At 57.0% G+C, this 22,735-nt stretch overlaps 1 protein-coding gene across 2 annotated transcripts in view; it reads left to right on the top strand.

The window, feature by feature from the left end:
* Nucleotides 1–22,735, top strand: part of AFF1 (ALF transcription elongation factor 1) — a 148,838-nt gene that overhangs the window by 79,479 nt on the left and 46,624 nt on the right. For both annotated transcript variants that reach the window (XM_056111519.1, XM_056111520.1), the window contains 2 exons: nucleotides 7,692–7,812; nucleotides 8,950–9,693. In XM_056111519.1, coding sequence (XP_055967494.1) covers nucleotides 7,692–7,812; nucleotides 8,950–9,693 — 865 coding nt within the window. The remainder of the gene's footprint in view (nucleotides 1–7,691; nucleotides 7,813–8,949; nucleotides 9,694–22,735) is intronic.

Raw genomic sequence — 22,735 nt, 5'->3', positions numbered from 1 at the left:
CCCACCCCAAATAAAACAAAATTCTTTCGCTTTTTTTCATGGAAACGGTAAAGAAATGTCTTTGAAATGATGTACTTCTGAGGCCTGTCAGGGAAACCCCGTGGGTAAGAGTGAGACTGCACGAAAGGACAGACTTGCAGCTGCAGGTGTTGGAACTTTGTGGGTTTTTTTCTTTCTTTCTTTCTTTTTTCTTTTTTTTTTTTTTTTTGCTTCTTGGGACACATCTGGCAATGCTCAGGGTTTACTCCTGGCTATGCACTCAGGAGTTGCTCGGGGGACCATATGGGATGCTGGGAATCGAACCCGAGTCAGCCACGTGCAAGGCAAGCGCCCTCCCCGCTGTGCTGTTCAATGCTCCAGCCCCAGCTGGTGGTAGAACTTTGAACGGTGGGTTCTGGTGCTGTGTTTGGTTTGGGGGTCGCACCTGGCAGTGATCAGGGGCTTCCCCTGCTCCGCACGCTCAAACCTGGGCCTTCTGCCTGCAGGTGTGTCTGTGATTATCTGGGGACTGTCTCCGATTGAGTCCAGGGGGCGGAGGGGGGGGAGGGGAGCAGAGAGAGAGAGAGACACACACACACAGACGAGGCAGAGACAGAATCAGAGAGACAGAGAGGAGAGAGAGAGAGAGAGAGAGAGAGAAATAGAAAGAGGAGAGAAGCTGCCCCTCCCCCCCACCCTGTTTTGGTCCTTGTCCGTAAGGAGAGTTGGCTGTTCAGTGCCAGCCTACCGCTACTCCTGGCTCGTCCTCAGGGGTCCCTCAGGGGTCGCTTCTGGCTGTGCTCACCGCTGAGCCCCTTTGTGGTTGATTTCCTGTGGTGTTAGTGGGAGTTTGAGACTAAGGAACAGTACCGCTGTGTGTGTGTGTGTGTGTGTGTGTGTGTGTGTGTGTGTGAGCGCGTGCTGTGTGGCCCCGGTGCTCTGCAGGGCCTCCCTCTGAGCCTGATTCCTGGTGAGAGGTTCTGGAGTTGTGTGTGTCTCTCCTCAGCCTTTGCTTCTGGTTAACAAAGTGCTTCAGAGATCCCCTTTGAAAGGGAAATTAAGTGGCTCTCCTGAGACTTGAAGTGCCTGGCGTGGGTGGTGGTGGCTGGGGTCGCTGCCAGCTCAGGACAGCTCTGCTGGGCGTGCCTTCAAGGTGACTTTCCCGGGAGGGGGGTTGATTCCGCCTCTGGAGTGTCCCTGCCTTCGCTGTGTCATCCACCAGCTGTGTCCCGGCCCCGCGCGCCTGCAGTGCCTTTAGAGAATCACTGGCTGCGATGTCGCCAGGCTCTTTGCAGTTCCCGAGACGGGTTTTCAACCGTTGTTCGTTTAGAAGACCTGGCTGTAAGATTTTTGCCTTACGATTAGGGCCCGGGGTTTTCTTTTCTTTCTGCTTGTTGTGTGTGTTGGATGGTGTGGGATTTATTAGCAGCCGACGTTCTTCACCAGCTCCTGTGAAATTTCCTCAAGCCAGAGAGAAACCGACTTTCATTCTCTGATGCATCGACCCCGCCTGCAGACAGGGGGGAGCCTCTGAGGTTTCTCACGCGGAGGGTCTTGTGTTGGGTGGCGCTGTTTTAGGAGGAAATCCGTCTTGTGCTCTGTAGTGTGCTGACGCCTGTCCCCGTGAAGCCAGTGTTGTCGCTGGGGTTGCGATGACAGACCTTGGGGACCGTGGAGACGGGGAGGCTGGAGGGGCGCCTTCCCCAGTGGACACAGACCCCGGGGCCCGCCCTGGCCTGGAGCCCTGTGCCCTGCCCTCCAGGAACCAGGCTCCGGGGGTGGCTCCCTGAGATGCAGAGATGCAGGGCACGGCTGCTCTGGGGGTCCCACCGCGGAGCGCTTCCTTGGGAGAAAGGGTCTGAGGGTGCCCACAGCCCTGGCCCATGCGACCTTCCTGTCATGCTTTGCTGCCCCCCCCCCCCCCCACCTCAGCCAGGAAGTTTCCATATCCTGGCAGGGGCTGCTCTGGGTGTTTCCCAGTTCCCGTGCTCCTGAGCCCAGTGCCGGCAGCCACCCCCCACCCTATGCCCCCAGCACCTCCAGTCTTTGCCCTGGACCGCCCAAGGGGGCTCTCACCACTCTAAGGGGGTCATGCACGGAGCCCGGGAGGTGCCCGCACCCCGCTCCCTCTGCCCGGAGCCCAGAGGGAAGCGCTTCCCTGCTTAAAAATAGACCCAGCACCTTTCACGGGCTCCATGCCCGCCCTGCACCCTGCAGCCTGCTGCATCACCCGCCCTGCGACTGTCAAGCAAGCTGGCCTTGAGACCCAGGACGCTGGGCTGCCAGACCCTGTGCAGAACCCTTGACCTGGGAGAGGCGGGGCCCGGGGCTCCCAGCCAGCCTGTCTCTGTGGCTGCAAGGCCCTGAGGTCGCCCCCAGCATGGCTGCTTCATCCCGGGGCCCTGCTGGTGCCTTCCTGGCGGCCTGGGCGGCTGCTGCTGGCCAGACAGACTCGGCCTGGCCCTGGCCACCATCACCCCCATGCCGCCAGCTCGGAGGGTCCACACCCACCCGGTAGGAACCACAAGTTAATCTTGGAATGGACAGGGTTGGCTTTTCCCCCCACCTGAACCCTCACTGAAGACCGAGGGTGTGCTCAGTACTGGGCCACACTGCCCAGCCCCCAGGGACCCCCACGGCCCTGGGCCTCCGCCGAGCTTCCCGGAACCACGAGGGGTCAGACTGCGCTCACCTGGCCAGGTCAGAGGTGCCGCCCACCCCAGGAGCACCCACTGCTGGGAGATCCTGAAGCCACCCCTTCCCCCCCCCCACACACCCCGCGCTGCAGCCCCTGGGTGCTCTGGAGCTCCTCTGCACCCCTCGGGGCCCGAAGGGTGTCTTGCTGCTGGAGGGCGACGCTGCGCGGGCCCAGGCGAGCTGACTCCACCTCGGGAGATGCCACCTTTGATTAAATGCAGTGATAGTCGGCTTGTAATCATTTCAGCGGTAATTACAGAGCCAGGCCGTGCAGGACGTGCTCTGCTTCCTAAAATCCCCCGTTTAAAAATCCTTCCCGCCATCCCCCCTCCCCCCACCCCGCCTGTGCCCGCGCTCCGGCTCGGCGGCACTGGGAGGTGCCCGCAGCGCCTGTCCTGGCCTGCTCGGGCCCCTGGCGTCAGGGGGAGGCGGTCCACGCTGCTGTGAGCAGCCACAAGCCCACGGCCAGCTTAATCTTGGCCTGGCCCTGGCCAGGGTGACAGCCTCCCGCACGGTCACCACCAGGAGGGGGCAGGCCGGCCGGGAGGGGCCCCTCCCGGCCGCTCACTCTCTGCTCCGCTGGGCTTTGGGACTTGTCCCAGCAGAACGTTGCATTTATCTGCTCGTGAAATCTTGGTGTGGCTCTCAGGCCTCTTCGCAGCGCAGAGATGAGCCCATGCTTTGCGTGTTGCTGCCCAGTCCCATCCTGTCCTGTCCCCAGCCACCACACGGCTCGCCGCCCCCGGCACTGCTGGCCGTGAGCCCCCAACAAGAAATGTGGATCCGTTTTCAGCGTCTGAAGTAGAACTCTCATTCCCCCCGGATTCTCTATCCAGCAGGATTTTCTCCCTGTGGGAAGCACTTCGGTTTTCGTTCACATCCCAATCAGTGCTGGGAATTTTGTAGATTGGACTTTTTTTTTTCCCCCTTTCTCTTGCTGCAGTACCAGTATTTTTTTTTTTTGGAATGAAAGTCTGGAGACGCGGTAAGACCGAATGAAGGATGAGATGCGGTTGGTAGATTTAGGAATATCGGAGTGACTTTACTCCATCTATTTTTGCTTTGTTGGTTTTGGGGGGGCTCCACGTGGGAGTGCTGCATGGGGTGGGTGGGAGGGTACTCCTCACTCTGTGCTCAGGAGCCACCTGGGGGAGCAGGCCATGCAGGGTGCAAACCCAGCCTTCTTGCACACAAAGCAAGTGGGCAGCCATGGTGTGTTTTCTGAGCCTCCCCTGCCATTGCCCCCCAGATCCGAAAGTCCAGGTCTCATTGCTTGGCCCGGAGTGCTCTGGGCCACTCACGTCACACCTGGTGGCTTGGGGGGTGGGGAGCGCTCAGGGATCACACTTGGTGTGATCCCTGTACTCACACCAAGTAAGCATATACTGTACTTGGTGTTCAGCATATACTCGGCCCCATGGGCCATTTCCCTGGCTCTTTCGTACTAGGGAGAGTGTGGGTTACACCTGAGAGTTGCCCAGGGGCTGGGGCCCGAACCTGGCTTCCTGCTCACAGGCTCCGTCTTAGCCCGCTGCCCTCTCTGACCCCGGGTAGGGGGGACGAGTAGCCGTGAGTGGCCGCTGAGCGAGGGTGCCCAGTTCCCAAGCTCCCTTGCTGGCCAGAGGCAGCAGAGCGGCAGGCCAGGCCAGAGGGACATCAGTGCCTTTCATGCCGGTGGCCACGCCGATGCCTGTAGATTTCTCTGGGCACCCCGTCTCTCGGCCGGCTGTGGCATGGACGCGGGACAGGGAGCCAGGAGGGGCTGCCGGGAGGGGCAGGTGCTGCTGGGGACACGTCTCCTGACCCAGGTTTGTAATCCTGGGAGGGGAATTCCCAAACCCTGGAATGCCCCAAGGAATTCCCGCCTGCCCCCTGCCACTGCACCTCCCCCGGGTGGAGCCGGTGAAGCCACTTCAGGCGATGCCAAAATGCTCCCAAGACCGGCCTCAGGGTGTCTGGGTTCTCACAGGCCAAGATTGTTCCCTCTTGGTACTATTTTGGTTCCCTTAAGATTTTTGGATCCCTTAGATCCCCCGAGATGTTGAGATGTTCGTCACCTCCAAGTGTTCGACGCATTTCGGATAAGCAGAGCTTTCCCACGAGGAAGGGGAGAGCACTGTAGCACTGTCCTCCCATTGTTCATCGACTTGCTCGAGCGGGCACCAGTAACGTCTCAACAACTTGTAAGACTTGTTACTGTGTTTGGCATATCGAGTGTGTCACAGGGAGCTTGCCAGGCTTTGCTGTGCAGGCTTGCCCGGGCTCTCCGAGAGGGGCAGAGGAATCAAACCTGGGTCGTCCGCGTGCAGGGCAAACACCCTACCGCTGTGCTGTTTTGTAAAAGGCAGAGACTAGTGACCAAGGGAGTCCGGTCAACTGCCAGGACGCACTATTAATAGGAGAGCTGTCTAAATTTTACTCAAGCCTCTCACAGTCATTGTTTCCAGATGAGACAAGGAAGCACACCCCGAGAAGGTGGCAGATCTGGGGTTCGAAGCTAGGCTGACAGTAAGTGTTGGCAGAGGCTCCACGCAGTGCCCTGGGTTTGCAAAGCACTTTGCCGGATGCTCACACATTATCTCATAGATTGATTCTGCTTTTCCGTTAAAAAGCAGAAGGGGATTTTCTAGATCAGCATCTCACAGCCGGTCCTGGGCACTGCTGGTGAGAATCGCATCCGTGGGAACCACAGGACAAAGCCCAGTCAGAAGGCTGACACATTTTTAGTTTTTTTCTTTTCTGGCATCTCTTCCAAGGATCCAAAAAAAAAAAAAATCCTAACTAATGGAGATAGTGAGGTGATGGGCAGAAGAGCGTGCCATGCAGGGGGGCCGGTGGAGCCCCTCGGACCCTGCACCCCACACGGCCCCCTGAACACCACCAGGGCTGCGTCAGGAAGAAAAGGGCAGCGAAGTTTATTGAAATACACTGTGTGCAGAGCGGGACTTTCTGTCAGACACAGTGACCTTCTGCGTGGCACCGGGTGTGAAGGCTTGGACACAGATGGGGAAGGGCTCCCTGGCTGGTGCTCAGGGGAGGAAAGGAGTGTGCCAACAGCCACGCGCTGATACACAGTGCGTCTGAGGCCTTCCGCACACGTGGCATCACACCTCTCTGGAGACAGGCACTTAGAAGCCGGGGACGGCGTGTCCAGGAGAGAGGCAGAGGGAGTTGGTGCGATGAGCATAGAGTGATTGGTTCAGAGCCCTGGTGTTGCCGAAGGGTGGGGTTGGCAGGGGCCCAGGGCCCATGAGGGCGGGTCATCATTTGGAGAAAAGGGTCCCCCGGGTGCCATGTTGCCAAGGAAACCTACACCTCGTTTGGAGACTAGCTCTGTTTCAGCTTGTGGGGGGCCTTGGAACGCCCAAGCGAAACTTGTTTTTGGAAGTGTGTTCTGCAAGGATAAGAAAATTGCCCCGCTTTTTTTTGGGGGGGGGGTCACACCTGGCGATGCACAGGGGTTACTCCTGGCTTTGCACTCAGGAATCACTCCTGGCGGTGCTCGGGGGACCATATGGAATGCTGGGGACGGAACCTGGGTTGGCCGTGTGCAAGGCAAACTCCCTACCTGCTGTGCTATTGCGAGGGTCGTGAGGGTCGTGCCCACTGGGGCCCTGGGTGCCGGGTCGGATTTCTGTTCAGAAGAAGCTCAGTTTGAGGGGAAGGTGAGGGGGAGTCAGGGAGACCCATGGGCTCTCGTTGGGAGGGAGGGAGAAGCCTCGGAAAGGCTGGCCCCATGGAGCTACCGAAGGTGCGTGCGGCTTGCGTGGCTTGCGAGACAACTGGATGTCTTCCTGTTGATTCCGAGAGCACTGGGAGCGAGCTGTGGCCAACCCGTCTCTGAGGACAAAACTCTTTTTGTCTTCTTATGTTCATTATTCTCCCTCTCCCTTCCATGGGGGACGGGAGGGACTCTCCAAAGCTTCCCCCTTTGCTGCACATGGGGCTGAATCTGATGTCTCCTCGGCGTCCAACTCTCTAGGGTCTGGGTTTTTGTTTTGTTTTGTTTTTCCCCCATGAACGCTTTTTTTTTTTTTAATTAGTGAAACCGTGAGTGTGTACAGTTGTAGACTTACGAACTTGGGTTTTTGTTTTGTTTTTCCCTCATGAACGCTTTTTTTTTTTTTAATTAGTGAAACACCGTGAGGTACGGTTGTAGACTTACATATTTTTGTGCTTGGGTTTCAGTTATACAATGATCAAGTACCCATCCCTCCACCAGCGCCCATCCTCTACCACCACGGGTCCCAGTATCCCTCCCACCCCCCCACCCCCTTCATCCCACCCTGCCTCTGTGGCAGGGCATTCCCCTTTGTTCTCTCTCTCCTTTTGGGTGCTGTGTTTTGCAAAAGAGGCATTGAGTGGCAATCATGCCCATGAATGTATTTTAACCTCTTGGTGCCAGGGCTGATCATTTAGGAATCGTTTTAATGTGGTCGAGAGTGGGGCAATCAGCCCCTGAGTCCTCTTCAGCAGGTGGAGCTGACATCTGAAATTGGGCTTTCCCGTCCTTGACATTTGAAGTGAGAAATAAAAAGTCTTTTTTTTTTTTTTTCGGTCTTGCATGCCAAGATCCTCCCAAGAGAGTTGGCTGAAAATAAAGTAAATGCTGTTTTGGGTCCCGGGTAATCTTTTAATGATGAAATCAAGCCTTTTGATTTTAATCTTCCAAAAGGTACAATACTGATCCAGGAGCGCGGCCTTTTCAAGTCCACATCCTGCCGAGTCCCGCAGATGAAAAGCTGCTCTCTCTACTCCGTATTTTGCAAACCAAAGTAAAAATATCATTAGTCTTGTCTCGGCCCCAGCGTGGCCTGGAAAATAAAGACTGTTTGGCGCGCAATCCGGAGGAAAAGCTGCTTTTCCGGGCTGAGACCCAGGACTGCTGGAGGCCTTGGGGGGGCGGGGGGGAGGGAGTCCCCCAAGTTTCTCTCTCTTGGGCTCATCTCGTGGTGTTGGTTCCTTTCACCCACATACCCCAACCCTGGGTTGATGGCGCCTATTGTTTCTGACAGCCTGTATAATGAAGACAGAAACCTGCTTCGGATCCGAGAGAAGGAACGGCGTAGCCAGGAGGCTCACCCGGAGAAAGAGACATTCCCCGAGAAGATCCCCCTCTTTGGAGAGCCCTACAAGGTACTTGTTGTGAACCGGAAGGCCCCCATCTTGATTTACCCCCATATTCAACTCTGTGATGGGGGAGTCACAGCTGTGCAAATAAGACCCCCCCCCCCCCCATCCTAGAGATTCTCAAAAATAAAATAAGGAGGGGCTGGAGTGATAGCACAGCGGGTAGGGCGTTTGCCTTGCACGCAGCCAACATGGCCAACACAGTTTCGATTCCCAGCATCCCATATGGTCCCCCGAGCACCGCCAGGAGCGATTCCTGAGTGCATGGGCCAGGAGTAACCCCTGAGCATCGCCGGGTGTGACCCAAAAAGCAAAATAAATAAATAAAATTAAATTAAATTAAAAAATAAAATAAGGAGAGTCTCTGAGGCTTGTTATTTCACTTTGCCCAGTCTCGCGTTTTCTTGGGTCATGCTACTTTCCTGTACTCGGTGCTGTGGGTCCCTGGTAGACTTCTCCACGGGGGGGGGGGGGGGGGGGGGGGGGGGGGGGGGTTGGGCTTTAAATCACACGTTTGCATTCCTCCGTGCTCCACGTTAACCTTGGGGTGTTTCTCCCCTTTTTGGATGGTCTTACGGAACCTGGTTTCTGAAGACGTGGTTTTCCTTAGACTGCTTGCGGCTGCCGGCACCAAACCCGGCAGAGCTCTGGGTGGCGGGGAGCAATGTGTCAGAGGTCGAACCTGGGTCCTCGGGTCAGTAAGGCCCCTGTTCTGGCAGCCTCGGCCACAGAGCTTTCCAAAGGTCATTTGGCCAGAGCAGGAAGGTTTGCACAAGGCCAGCCCCGGTTCGGACCCCCCCAACCCCCCATCCCATCTGGTCCTTGGAGCATCCCCCAGGTGCAGGAGTCACCCCTGAGCATCACCATGTGCTGTACCCAAACTGAAACAAAGTTTCATTAGATATCAGAGTTGGGCAACCCTGGATGTAGGTTTGCAGAGAAGTCCAGGAAAGGAGAGGAATGGGGCAGGGGTGGGGGCGAGGGCCCCGGGAGTATCAAGGCCAGCACCAGCTGCCCTGCAGGGGTCACCTGACCTCAGCGATTGTTCTGTGAGCCTCAGCAGAAGCGCTGGGAGGGAGGAGCCCCTGTTACTTTGTTGCAGAAGGAGCCAGGCGATGAGCTGCCCCTGTTACTTTGTTGCAGAAGGAGAAAGGCGATGAGCTGTCCAGCCGCATCCAGACCATGCTGGGGGCCTACGAGGAAGTGACGAAACTCCTCCGGCCCCGCGCCCAGCCCTGCCGCGCCCACTCGTCCGAGCTGCAGCCGGCCAAGCCACGGGCTCCAGAGAAGGGCAGCAGCCCCGGGGTCCAGCGCCATCCGCTCCTGGTGGCCCCCGTGAACCACACCTCGAAGATGCCACCGCCACGGGCCGACCCTCCGCCCGTCGTGCACGCCAGAGGTTGCGCGGCCCCCGACGGCCAGCATCGGACACAGGACCGTCTCGGCCCAGAGGGCTCTAGCCCTGGTACCCCCCGAAAGGGCGTCCGCCGGGCCGCCGGGAGCCAGTGCGCCGGGAGGGAGCTGCCCGCCCCGCTAACCTCGCTCTCGCCCGGGCACTGCGGCCAGGGCCGCGGCATGGGCATGTCCTCTCCGGGCCTGGCACTGCGGGCCCCGGACAAGGACGGCCCTCAGGACGGCATCCTGGCGCTCGCTGGCCCGGGGGTTGCCTTCCCGCCCCCGCCGCTGCCCTCCAAGAGCCTGGCCATGCAGCAGAAGCCCACGGCCTACGTCCGGCCCATGGACGGGCAGGACCAGGTGCCCAGCGTGTCGCCCACGCTGAAGCCGCTGCCCGAGGACTACCGGCCGCCGGCCTTCGAGAAAACGGACTTAAAAGTGCCTGCCAGGGCCAGGCTGGCCAAGCTGAAGATGCCCGCACAGTCCGTGGAGGTGAGTGAGTGGGACAGCCCTGGGGCAGGCCAGGGGCTCTCTTGGGGGCGGCGTCCGGGGTCCAGGGTCCGGGGTGGCGGGGCGAGGGAGGGAGAGGGAGCTTCTTTATGTTGGGGAGTGGTTGATGCCGGAGGCTGATGTCTGGGGTGACCCACCGAGGGCCTGCTGGTTTGCAGCGGGCACTTGGGCCCGGGAGGGCTCAGCTTCTGGCCTCTCAAGCGTGGGCATTTCGGGAGGGCATCTTGGAGGGCTTCTGAGTGGCCGTGGGTCCGTTGGTGGGGTGCCAGCCCCAGAAGCGGGCTCACCCCTGAGCCCCGCCTGTGGCTTCTTGGGAATCACGTGCCAGTGCAGAGGCTGCCCGAGCCCGTGTGCGCCTTGCGCCCACGTGGCCAAGCACATGTGGTTCCTGGGCACGTGTGTCGCCCACGTCTCCCCTCTTGAGATGCGGACTTTTACGCTTTCCTCTCTAATGCTGGGGTGTGTGTAGGGGGCTCTCTTCGCCGTTGGAGGGGCCCGCGTTCTCTCTTGAGTGCATTGCTCTGTCTCTCCTGTTTTGTTTTGTTTTGTTTTTTTTGGCCTTTTGGGTTACACCTGGCGATGCACAGGGGTTACTCCGAATCACGTGCCAGATCTGGGGCGATGCTTAAGCAGTTCAGATTACTGTGAGGTCCAGTGGGTGGGTCGGTTCCCTGCGCAGCGTACGGGCCTCTCCTCCCCACGGGCGGCGTCCCCCACCCAGACCCCAGGCGTTCCTAGGCCTGTCCTGGCGTTGGTCAGCTCGTCCCAGTGGCTGCTTCCTGTGCTAGAGACGGAGCCTGCACTGTCTCCCAGGCCCCCGGCTGGGCCGCTGCCGCCCCCCCCCACCCCTGGGCCTCTCTGGGTTCTCACCCGGGGACTCCCTGCCCCCTTCCCCACCCCCCAGGTGTCTGGCCCCCAGCAGGTGCGCGTGGGTGCGACCTGCTGTCCTGCTGCTTCTCTGGGTTGGTGCCAGGCACACAGTGCTCCCTGCCGGGCTGCTCTTTGCTCAGGTGCTCCCCCAGACAGCCCCTCCTTCTGTTACCTGATTGCACTGGAGACCTTTTGGGGGGACCAATGCACTAGTTTGTCTGGCACCCCATCACTGCTCCACCAGGTTCTGGCTGCTACTGCAACTTTGGTTAGTTTGGGAACCACCCCGGGTGATGCTCAGGGCTTACTCCTGGCTCTGTGCTCGGGGGCCATTCCTGGGAGGCTCAGGGACTCTGTTTGGTGCCCAGCATCGATCTTGGGAGACTAAGATGCTGAACTCTCTCTCTTGCTCTCTCACTCTCTCTCGTTTGTTCTCTCGCTCCGCTTCTCTCTTTCTTTGTCTCTCTGTCTCTCACTCTCTCTTCCTCTGACTCCAGCACTGGCTTCTTGAAAAGTGTAAAGGAAGACAGTTGTTAGTTCTCACCACACAGACATAACAAGTGAAAGCAAGGGGCCGCACTGTAAAAGACGGGGACTTGTTTGTGAAGATTGGATTACTGTAGGGGCCGGAGGCGCCTACAGCAGGGAGGGCCCTTGCCGTGCACAGGCTCACCTGGGTTCGATCCTGAGCAGCCCACCTGGTGTCCCCCCCCAACATCACCAGGGCTATTGTGCAGAGCCACGAGTAACTCCTGAGCATCTCCGGGGTTAAAAATGGGGGGGGGGGGGCGGGGAGAAAGATTGGCTCTCTCTAAAACATGTGAAGTACTTTGAAGGGAACCATTTGCTTCCCACTTGAAGAAGAGCAGGGGCATGTCGGGAGAGCGGGTCATGAATATGACACAGACGTATCTGAGGGAGGGCCCACGGGTTACTGCGTGGGGCATGGAGTCGTCCCACCGCCCCAGGGTTTGGGGAGCCGCAATTGCTCTCTGCGGGGAGGGAAGCTTGGTCCTGACCTCACACAGGCCCTGAAGGATCCTGCCCCCTTGGTAAAACAGAAAGAGGTCGTAATAGTGGAGTAGAAGAGTCACGGTTAAGGAGATTTACTTAGAGAAATGTCTGTGTGTGTGTGTGTGTCTGTGTCTGTGTCTGTGTGTCTGTGTGTGTTGGGGATAAGGGGGAGTGAGCTTGGCCTTCTCCAGAGTAGAGGAAGCAGAGGATGGATGGCTTTGGAGAGAAGGTTACATACAACTTTTCCCAATTGTGTTGGCCTGGACGTCTCTGCATACAGCAAAGTGAATCTGGGTGTCCCAGGGAAATCCCGGGCTGCTTGGAGGCCCTTTCCTGCCCTCCTCACAGTCTTTGGATCTCCCTGTAGCATCTTCCTTTCCGAAGGCCCAGAAGGGTGTGCAGAAAGGCACCTGGCCTTCTAACCAAGACAGCTACAGACACGGGGGAGCTTCCTAATCGAAGCAGACCTGTTTGTATTTCACTCCAGGTAAAGGGACTTCAAAAAAAAAAAAGTGGGGGCTGGAGCGATAACACAGTGGGGAGGGCGTTTGCTTTTCATGCGGCCAACCCGGGTTTGATTCCTGGCATCCCATAGGGTCCCCCGAGCACCACCAAGAAGTGATTCCTGAGTTCATGAGATAGGAGTAACCCCTGTGCATCACTGGGTGTGACCCAAAAAGGAAAAACAAAAACAAAACAAAACAAAAACCAACAACAAAAAGTGACATTGAAGCAGGGAGGAAAGAGTTGGACGTTAAAGGCTTGGACGCTTTTTAAACACAGTGAGTGGGTCCTCTTAGTGGCAGCCCACCGCCCAGCCACGTGGCCCCGAGCCCGGCGGGTGTGTGGGTGGGATGCGGCCCCGCTGGAGGCTGTGTGGGTGTGGGGAAGGCCAGCCTGGACTCTGTCTGATAGCGAGTCACGGCCACCGTGCACCTCCTGGCCCCCGGCCTCAGCCCCCAGCTTGAGAGCGACCGCCCTTCGCCGAGCCAGGATTCCGGGCAGCCTGTGCGCCTGCCCCGTGAGGGAGAGATAAGCGCTATTGAACTGTGTCCAAGGCCTCCAGCTCTGCAGGCTCCCAGCGTATCAGCCCCGGCACATAGTTTCCGAGTGACGCTCTTGCGATGAGCACAGGCCTCTCCCGGGACCAGACAAAGGGGTTTTCTCGGCACAGACGCTTCTCCGCCGCCCACCCTTGGGGTGCGCGGGAGCTGGGCCGTGTTGGCCCTCTCTGGGCGGCACTGGCCAGGTGAGAGGTGACACCCGGCTCCACCTACCCCAGTGTGTGAGGCGGGATCGGGACTCAGTGTCCTGGAGCGAAAAGAAGGAACCCGGGAGGAAGCGACCCACCCTTGAGCTCCCCGCGTGGGTTTCGGTTTTAGATGGCGGAACCCCCAAACCAGGGAAAGGATGGTCCTCTGGGGACCAGTGTAGGGGATGGGAGGGACACAGAGGTCTTTGGCTGCAGGGTTGGGGTGCTCAGGGCCAGTGCTCAGGAAACTGTGCCTTGTGGGCATCGAACCTGTGCTTCCTAAATGTGTTCCTTCCCCCTGAACCCCCAGGGCTCGAGGTGTGGAATTCGTTCGCTGTTGCTACACTTTGGCCCCGGCTGGGCCTTCCCTGAGCGCTCCGTCTTCCCCACGCTGCGAGGCAGGTCGTCAGGGGAGGGAAGCTCACTGCGTGACACTGAGTCACCCACCCCCGTGGGGGGGGACACGGGTTCCTGCTTCCATATTTAGCCCTTGTATCTGAAATCTCCGGGAGAGGAATTCCCCAAAGGTGCAACGACTGTCCCCCACACACTCCTGCAGGTCCCGGGACGTGCTCGCTCACTGCACCCCTTCCCCCCCACCCCCAACCCCACCACCCGCTGTCTGGGCCCAGCTCCCCCCACCACCCCCCCCAGATACTGTGTGTGTTTCTCCTGCAGGGAGCAACCCTGGCAGTGGGGGTGGGCGGACAGGAGGTGCCAGGGACTCAGCCTTGGCCTTGGTCCCGACCGAGCACTTCTGGCTCGATTGTTCCGAGCCTCTCCCGTGCTCATGGGGGTGACAGTGGCGGGTGGGAGTGACGGCCCTGGTGGTCTCGGTCTCTGTCGGGTCAGGGGCCACCTTCACTCCCGTGACCGCTGGGCTCAGTCCGCCGTGAAGGCACAAGAAGACGTCCCGATGAGCCAAGAGCAGATTTGAGCAGGCAGGAGCCGCGGGCTCAGAGCTCGGCAGCGGAAGCCCCCTCCCCACGGTACGGGTGCGAGCCTGGCTCTCCTGTGGCCGTGCTCCCAGCCCCGCCTGTGTGAACTCTCCACGGCTGCTATTATTGGGTCTTACTTGGGTTTGGGGCCACATCTTACAGTGCTCGGGGTCACAGCTGACAGTGCTGACGGCCTCTTCCTGGCTCTATGCTCGGGGTCATCCTTGGCAGGGCTTGGGGGCGGGGGCACAGTATTGGTGCCAGGAATTGAACCCAGGTCAGCAGCCTGCCAGGCACATGCGCTTTCTGCTGTGCCATCTCTCAGGCCTGGATTTATTATTATTATTATTGGCTGGAGCGATAGGACAGTGTGTAGGGCATTTGCCTTGCATGCGGCCGACCCAGATTTAATTTGATTCCTCCGTCCCTCCTGGAGAGCCTGACAAACTACTAAGAGTATCATGCCTGCACGGGAAAGCCTGGCAAGCTCCCCATGACATGTTGCATATGCCAAATACAGTAACAAGTCTCGATGGAGACGTTACTGGTGCCCGCTCGAGCAAATCGATGAACAAAAGGACAGTGCTACATTATTATTATTATTATTATTATTATTATTTATATGGGCCAGTCCCAAGCGTGAGGGTGGCTCCACCCTCAGGTCCCAGCTGTCCCCTAAAGGTCTGTCCTTCACCCTCATCTTTGGGGCTACGGTAGGACACCGGGGATCCCCATCGAGGCAACACCAATCTTTCAGCAGCACTGTTGCGTTCCACACGGTGTCCTGGGGGCCCGGGCATGAGTCATGTGCCGTCAGCCCCAGACTTGCCCTGCGACCTGCCAGGTGTCCCAGCCCAGAGGCGAAGCCGGTGTCCAGTGTCCCAGTCGGGCCCGAGTTCCAGCCCTGACTCTGCAAACCGGCGAAGGTGCAAACTCCCCAGAGGCAGCCGGCAGACCAGGGTGACAGCACCCAGCTGAGGAACAAAGCCCACAGGGGGCAGGTGGGAGCGAGACGCAGGCTTTGGGCCTCAGCAGGGCAGGGAGGCCACCCCCGTCCTGAGCCGTCCCGCATGCCTCCATCGCAGAAATGCAGGTGCAGCAGGTGGCTGGCGATCGGGACCCTCATGCTGACTTGGTGCTAGTTAGGTCTGCGTGCCTTTAAGGTTTACCTGAGCCGGCAGGTAGCTGGGGGCTGTGCCAGGTTTGCTGAAGCAGCGTAATTCCACTCTGGGAAACAAAGCGTAACTACGCGGAAGAACCAGAAAGGCCAAATATAGACTTTTTTTTTTTTTTTGCTTTTTTGGGTCACACCCAGGGCTCTGCACTCAGGAGTTACCCCTGGTGTTGCTCAGGGGACCCTATGGGATGCTGGGAATCGAACCCGGGTCGGCCACATGCAAGGCAAACGCCCTGCCCGCCGTGCTATCTCTCCAGCCCCCGACTTTTAAGAAAAGAAGAAGCAAACACTGGAAAGTGACTAAGGAGCTTCAGGATAAAAGTCAGAGACTGCCTTGTCTCGCGAGCTGGATTCGTGGCCACGACCTATTTTGTCCGTGTCCCGACCCTCCCCACCCCAACCCGTGTTTACAAACCAGAGAATTAACGAATAGGCACGATTCAGGTTTCGAGCCCGGTTGAACCTGCCACCCTTCCTTATCCCGATCCTGGAAACTTGTTGAATTTGAAGACACGCCTCAAGTCCTGAAGGAAACGTTTTTGGGTTGTTGTTTTTTTTTTTTTTAAACGATAGAAACAAAATATTCTTGAAAAGCTCTAACTGTGCTGGAAAATAACGCACAGAATTGACCTGCTCACGGAGGCCAAGGAGAAAAAGCTTCCAGTCGCCTCTTCAGAGCGCGCTGGGCGGGCCGTGTTGATTGGGGCTGTTTTCTGGGTCTGTTTGGCTTTCTCTTCCCGCTCCCAGCACCAGAAGTACATTCGGTACCAGGATGAGAAAGGCCTGTCCCTCCTTGTTGTGTTCACGCTGGGGATGTTTGTGGAGGGTTATTGGATCTCCCCCCTGGGTCCCGCGCGCGCCCTGCCTTGGCCAAGACGCAGACATGCAGCTCTTCCAGACGCCCCCCTGCCTGCACGTTCTCCCAGGCTCAGCCTGTGGCTCTCACAGCCCTTGCGTCTCTCCTCTAGATTAATCGTCTTTTATTTCGAGCCAGCTGATAATCTTTCGGGACAGAAGGCCAGCTATTCCAGGGGGCGGGGGTGGGGGTGGGTATCCAAGTCTGGCCGGCTCGTGGTCTGAGTGGGGGCGGCCGGCCCGGGGCAGATACCGGAGCAGAATCCCTGTTAGGAGCGCCCCCGGACCGCGTTATCAGAACAGCTTGCTCTGGGGTTGCCAGGAGACTTCTGAAAGTTGCTGTTTCTCAAGGTTAACTGCACTCCAGGCTCGCATTTTCCGAGCATGTTCTAAGCGGCTATTTTTTTGCACTGATGCCGTTTTCATTTTTAATTGCTGAAGTCATGAGGCTGGCGGCGGTGGGATCAGAGTCCGAACACACTGACTTGCTCTCCCGTTCCTGCGTGTCTTCCCCTTCCCCTAAGTTGTTGCTCTTTTGGGGGGTCTGGCGGGGGGGGGCTGCATTTCTCCTACAGGTTAGCTGCAGGGTCTCTGGGCTGTGCTCATAGGGGCCTTTGGGGTCTTTGTTTGTTTGTTTTTTTGCTTTTTGGGTCACACCCAGCGATGCTAAGGGGTTACTCAGGAATGACTCCTGGCGGTGCTCAGGGGACCATATGGGATGCTGGGAATCGAACCTGGGTTGGCCACGTGCAAGGCAAACGCCCTACCCGCTGTGCTATCGCTCCAGCCCCTCATGGGGGCTTTGTGCTGGGCACCTGTTCTGGTTCTGGGGGTCGTGCGGGCCCGCACTCGCCATGATAGTCTCACGGATGTCCCTAGCGGGTCCCCAGCTATGTGTGGCACAGCCTGTCTGTCTTCGGGTACTTTGGGGGGGATTCGCTCTGTGCCAGTGCTGTGCCCGGCCCACGGCGATGGCCTCGAGGGTCCAGCTTGTGTCCTTGCCATCCCGAGCTGCCCGAGGCGCTGACTCCTCACAATCTGTTCTCCCAGGAATCGCGGCCTGCTTGGCCCTGCTAGGTTTTTCTGACCCCGTGGTAATTCGTTTAATCCCTTTTAATCTCCTTAATCCCTGAATGTTTTAATCTAGGGACCTTGGTATTTAAGTAATTAGAGGTCGCATTTCTAGCTCTGTCCCCAAGATTTACTGTAGGTTTTTGTGTTGAGGTTTGTGGGTAGGGGGTGGGGGGCAGGGAGGGAAATCCCTCAGAAAATTCCCGTTGGACAAGGTTTTGAAGCCATGAGTTGAAACGGCATGAATTAAGGAAAACATTCTGATAATTCAGATTGCTTGCTGTTATTATACACTCAAGCTTTGTGGATTCTCCTTTTTTTTTTTTTATTTTTTATTTTTATAAGGCTCACATTCTGAGAGGCTCCGGGCCAAAGAAAATATTTGCTATTGCACGTTGGAACTTTTTTCTTTTTTCAGACTTTCTGCTGTAATTAGAGTTTCTTCTGTTACTTCCACCATTTGAAAAAAAAAAAGACAAAAAAAAAAGATGTTTTAGTTTAGAATAAATGTTTTAGTTGTGGGAACAAAATTCTTATTCCCACTATCAGATCGTCTGGATTTTCTTACGAAACGTTAAGTTCTTTCCTGTCAGGAGCAATTCTGTCATCAGAGGACTCAAGTTTTTTTCTCTCCTCGCCCTCTGCCCCCTGCAGCCGCCTAGTACTCGGGGGGCACTCGCCGTTGGTTCTCCTCGGTGCCCTCTCTGCTGTTTGCCTTACGCTAGAAGCTCATCTGCAGCTTCCAAGGATTCTTTCCACCCATTGGGGTCCCGAGTCACGGAGCACTGTCACCCAGAGTCTTTGTAGCCTCCCTCCGGTACCCCACCCGTCCTTGCTGGCGGGTTGAACGCGAGCCCACCCCAGGCGTGAGGTGTCCAGAGGTCCATTCGCTCAGCTGAACCCAGGCCCAAACAAACAGCCCGTGCCCTTAACTACGAAGCTGACTTCACGCGGTCTTTGAAAAGAGGAGACCACGCAAAAACCTCTGGAATGGTTTGTGTTTGCGGGGTGGAGTAGTAGGAGAAAGTGCCTTCCTTGGCTTTGGGGTGCTGGAGCGATAGCACAGCGGGGAGGGCGTTTGCTTTGCACGTGGCCGACCCGGGTTCGATTCCCAGCATCCCGTATGGTCCCCCGAGCACCGCCAGGAGTAATTCCTGAGTGCAGAGCCAGGAGGAACCCCTGTGCATTGCAACCCGTTCTCTGGGTTTTCTGTCCTTTGTGCTGGGCCCAGGGGTGCTAGGCAGAATGGGTCGCTGCAGCGCCATGCTTTCCTCTGCTCAAGCTCCTGAGTCGTGAGCCAACATGATGACAGACTCCGTTCTTCTTGCCAGGAAGGGTCCGCCCCCCCCTGTCTGCAGCCTTGGGGTGTCCCCAGGTCACGCTGGGCACTCGCGTGGGGCTGGACGCAGCCTCGTTCCTCATGTGACTGTCCTGCTCAGGAGTCCAGCCTCACGGCTGCTGTGCCTTCAAGCGGTGACCCCGGGGGTGAGTCTGATGGTGTCATGTGTCACTCGGGAATCATGATTTTTCTCTGATACCTGTTGACAGTTGCTTTGTAACATTACCGAGACACCAGATTTTCCCTTGGTCCGGATTTGAAAGACGAGATGCTTTTTTTTTTTTATAGCTTGTGCAAATAGTAACATGACTATTGATCTCAGAACAGCTAATTATTGGATAATTAGCAATGGGCTGTATCATACCTGGGGGACCGAGCCAACGGTATTCGGTAGGAACAGTAACTCCCCTGGACCACTGGGAAATTGTTAATTGGCGTCCTAGTAACTTAGGAAGTATTGACCCTGAAGGTGCCCGACTGGGTTGGGTCTCCAGTCAGCCAGACGGTCGAGTGAGACGCTGGTGCCCCTCACAGCGGCTCTTACTCTCTGCAGATGCCAGTGCCATCGCTGCTGGCTGGGGCAGACACTGGCTCGTTCAGAGGATCTGCGTCTCCTGTTTGTGGGGACCCCCCTTGCTGCTGGCCGAGTCCAGCTGCCTGGTCATGTGTCCCCTGGACTTGGGCCCTTTCTGAGACTGTGGGGCCTGTGCATGGGGCTGTCCTCCCTAGGGAAGACCCTTTCCCGGGGGACAGAGGGATGCTCAGAGCAGCTGGCCCCAGAGTGGCCTCACTTCTCACACTGTTGGCCTAGTGGCCAGTTCTCAGGGGCAGCAGGTTTGACATGGACTCCTGGAGTTGACTTTTTCTTTTCTTTTTTCTTTTTGGGTCACACCCGGCGATGCACAGGGGTTACACCTGGCTCTGCATTCAGGAATCACTCAGGCGGTGCTTGGAGGACCATATGGGATGCTGGGGATAGAACCCGGGTCGGGCCGTGTGCAAGGCAAACGCCCTTCCCGCTGTGCTGTTGCTCCGGCCTCAGAGTTGGCTTTTGATCCTTCTCCTCTCCCATTTTGCTGAAAAGCAGAGGCACCGGCAGCGCAGGGCGCGTTCCCACCAGGACACAAATCCCGACTTGTGCCAGCCCTCGAAGCTTTGGCCTTGGGGCCCCGTATCACACTCCCTCTGAATTCCAGCTTCTCTGGGCTTGGGATTGTTCTTCACTGGGGACCCAGGCCTGGAAGGGGCAGTGTGGCTTCTGACAGGCATCCTTACGGACTTCTCAGAGTCCCCCGCCCGCCTGCACTGCCTGAAGATAGCCACTTCTCAGCACGTCTAACACCCCCCACCACACACACACACACACACACACACACACACACACACTCCCCATCTCTCTGCTTTATCTGTGACCTTGTTTCCAAGACTGTTTTCCTACGAGTCTTTAAAGAAAAGGTGCTTATTTTTTTTAACTTACTCATATTTTATTTTATTTTATTTATTTTTTGCTTTTTGGATCACACCCGGCAATGCACAGGAGTTGATCCTGGCTCACGCACTCAGGAATTACTCCTGGTGGTGCTTGGGGGACCATATGGGACGCTGGGAATCGAACCCAGGTCAGCAGTGTGCAAGGCAAACACCCTCCCCGCTCTGCTATCCCTCCAGCCCCAACTTACTCATATTTTAAAGGGAAAAACCTCACAGTGTTAGTGGACTTGACAACTATTTTTTTTTTTAATTACATCTGTGTGTTGAATCACAGTAGACTCGACAACTTTGAAAGTCCAGGTCACGGTGGTTTGCACGCATGTCGAGGTGGGTGTTTTAGGGGCACGGTGTTGGCCCCCCCAGTGCCAGGGTCACTCCTGCACCCTGCCTGGGCCCCGCCCACCTGCCCCACTCCCCCCAGGGAATGCAGGTCCTGTTCGTGGGGTCATTCCTTGGCTGTTTCTCTGCATCCCATGCCCAGTGTGTCGTGTGCTAAGATCACCGGTATTTGTCTTTCCCCTAACTTGCTGCGCTTAATAAGATGCTCTCGGCGTTCCTCTGTGTTGTAGCGAGACACAAGAGTTCATTTTCTCACAGCCGAGTGGGTTTCCGTTGCGTACTCGAGCTAATTTCTTGATCCACTCAGCGGGTGCCAGGCATTCAACTCTTCCTGATCTTGGTTTTTGTGAGTAACTGTGACAAGCCTAGCTGGACACATTTCTGCATTCAGCTGTGTGAAGGGTCTCTGCACCCTCTTCCACGTAGACCAGGCCCTTGACAGCTCCCCCCCCCCCCCACCTCCCCCAGCAGGACCGAGCATTCTGCACACAGACACACACACACACAGACACACAGACACACAGACACACACACACACACACACACACACACACACACACACACACCCCTGCCTCAGCGCTGGAGGTTCTGTGCTCTTCGGAAGTGAAGTCGATCTCGTTTGGATTCCCATCTCTTGAATCATCCTCAGTGATGATGAAGTGCCCACAGGCCCCTTGACTTTGTGCGGACAGGACTTCCTGTCCTCGTCACCTAGACGCTTAGATGTCCATCTGGAACAAGGAGGTCACGAGTCACGCGGCTGTTGGCCCCACAGGTCGGATGCCCACCTTGCACACCACCAGCCCAGGTTTGGTCTCCGGCTCCCCCGTGTTCCAGCTCCTCATCCCTGCCGGGCGTGATCCCTGAGCACTGCAGGGCATGGCCCCGCACAGAACCTTCTCTGAGTGGAGACTGTGTTCCTGAGCCACTCTTGACACCGTTTGGTGCCTTGGAGCTTCCCGGGACAGTGAGTTTCTGGGCGGGTGGGACCCCGAGTCAGCCCCTTACCCCGCCTTGGGCCTTCTCCTCTGCACTCAGTCTCCCCGGCTTGCCTCGTCTCTCCTTGTGGCTCCCGAGGTGAGAAGCTGCAGAGAGCGTTGGCAGGCGAGGCTTCTAGGAGAGGCTCCGGAGGACCTTGGTGCGGCAGAGACATAGGCCCTGTCACCCGCATCCTCTGGTCTCCGGGGTGGGTTCTGTGGGTGTTTCCTCCAGGGCTGGCGTGCTAGGACAGCCCGTAGGGCACTTGCCTGCTCTCGGCCAGCCCAGGTTCCATCCCTGGCACCCCCTGTGATCCAGGAGCCCTCCAGGAGTGATCCCTGAGCATCCCCAGGTGTGGCCCCAAAACAGAAACAAAAGGGGAAAAAAAACCTTCAAAAACCAAATATAAATGTCCATGGAATAAAATTTGTGTTTTAGTGGGAGTAGATAGGCTTGGAATAATTTAATAGAGTGGAAGGGGGGAAAAAAAACCACGTTTCTGTGTTGCCATAAAAGTGCAGTAGAGGGGCTGGAGTGATAGCACAGCGGGTAGGGCGTTTGCCTTGCACGCAGCCGACCCGGGTTCAATTCCCAGCATCCCATAGGGTCCCCCGAGCACCGCCAGGAGTAATTCCTAAGTGCTTGAGCCAGGAGTAAGCCCTGTGCATCACCGGGCGTGACCCAAGAAACAAAAAAATTAAAAAAAAAATGTGCAGTGGAAATGCCCATTTTCTCGGGAGCCTGGGCCCAACCATGCTTATGCTGCCCCCCAGGGAGATTGTGGTGGTTGGGGGCGGGGGGGGGCACAGGCCGGGAGGGGCGCAGGCCCCTAGCGCTGAGGTCCTGATCACAACCTGTACCTGTGTTCTCCAGGAATCCTCACATTTGCTGTCTTTTCCATGTGCTGCGGTAAAACACTCCCCCCCCCCCCCACCCAGGGCCCGCCTGGCACCCAGAGCACATGCAAAGGCCCAGGGGCCCATCCCCGACATTCCCTCCAAGATCCCCTTCTGAGCAGAGAGTGCGTTGGGGGGCTTCTACAGGCTCAATCTCTTCTGCGCCTCCAAGCTCCCGTAATCCTGAGTGCAAGGACAGCCGCTGCCTCTGGAGCACATAGGCCCACCCCCTCCACACACACACACACACACACACACACACACACACACACACACACACACACACACACAAAGTGGCCTGCTTTGTTCAAAGGAACAGAATCATCTGCATGCCAAGTTTGAGTGTGCAGAGCACGGGTCAGTTCCCGACAGACATCTGATGCTTTTTATTACGCTGAGCTTTAGTTCAAATCAATGTGCTGGGCTCAAAAAAGTGAATTATAACATATCTACTACCCATCAAAGGGTTTGCTTTTTTTTTTTTTTAATGTGTGTGTTAGTTTTTTTTTTTTTTGTCTTTTATGTATAAAATTACAGTATTATGAAATCCCTGGTGTTGGGTAATTTCAGTAAAATACTAAGATGACTATGGTAGGGGATAAACACAGTTTGTCCTGAAGAGCATTGGTTCTGAAATTAATGTCGAGATTACTCCGTGAACACTTTCCCCCTTGGCTTTTTGGCTTCTTTGCCATTGTGCGTGTTGTTTTTGTGTGTTTATGTCTCTCTAGTCTTCTTTGGGGGGTGTGTGGGGGGGGGCGGTGAGTCGCACCCATCCATGCTCAGGACCCTGGCAGGCCTGGG

This window comes from Sorex fumeus, unplaced genomic scaffold (genome assembly GCF_029834395.1).
Source record: "Sorex fumeus unplaced genomic scaffold, SorFum_2.1 ptg000013l, whole genome shotgun sequence".
In the NCBI taxonomy this organism is placed as follows: Eukaryota; Metazoa; Chordata; class Mammalia; order Eulipotyphla; family Soricidae; genus Sorex; species Sorex fumeus.
Note: the sequence above shows the minus strand (reverse complement) of the source record. Positions and strands in the feature narration are given on the sequence as shown.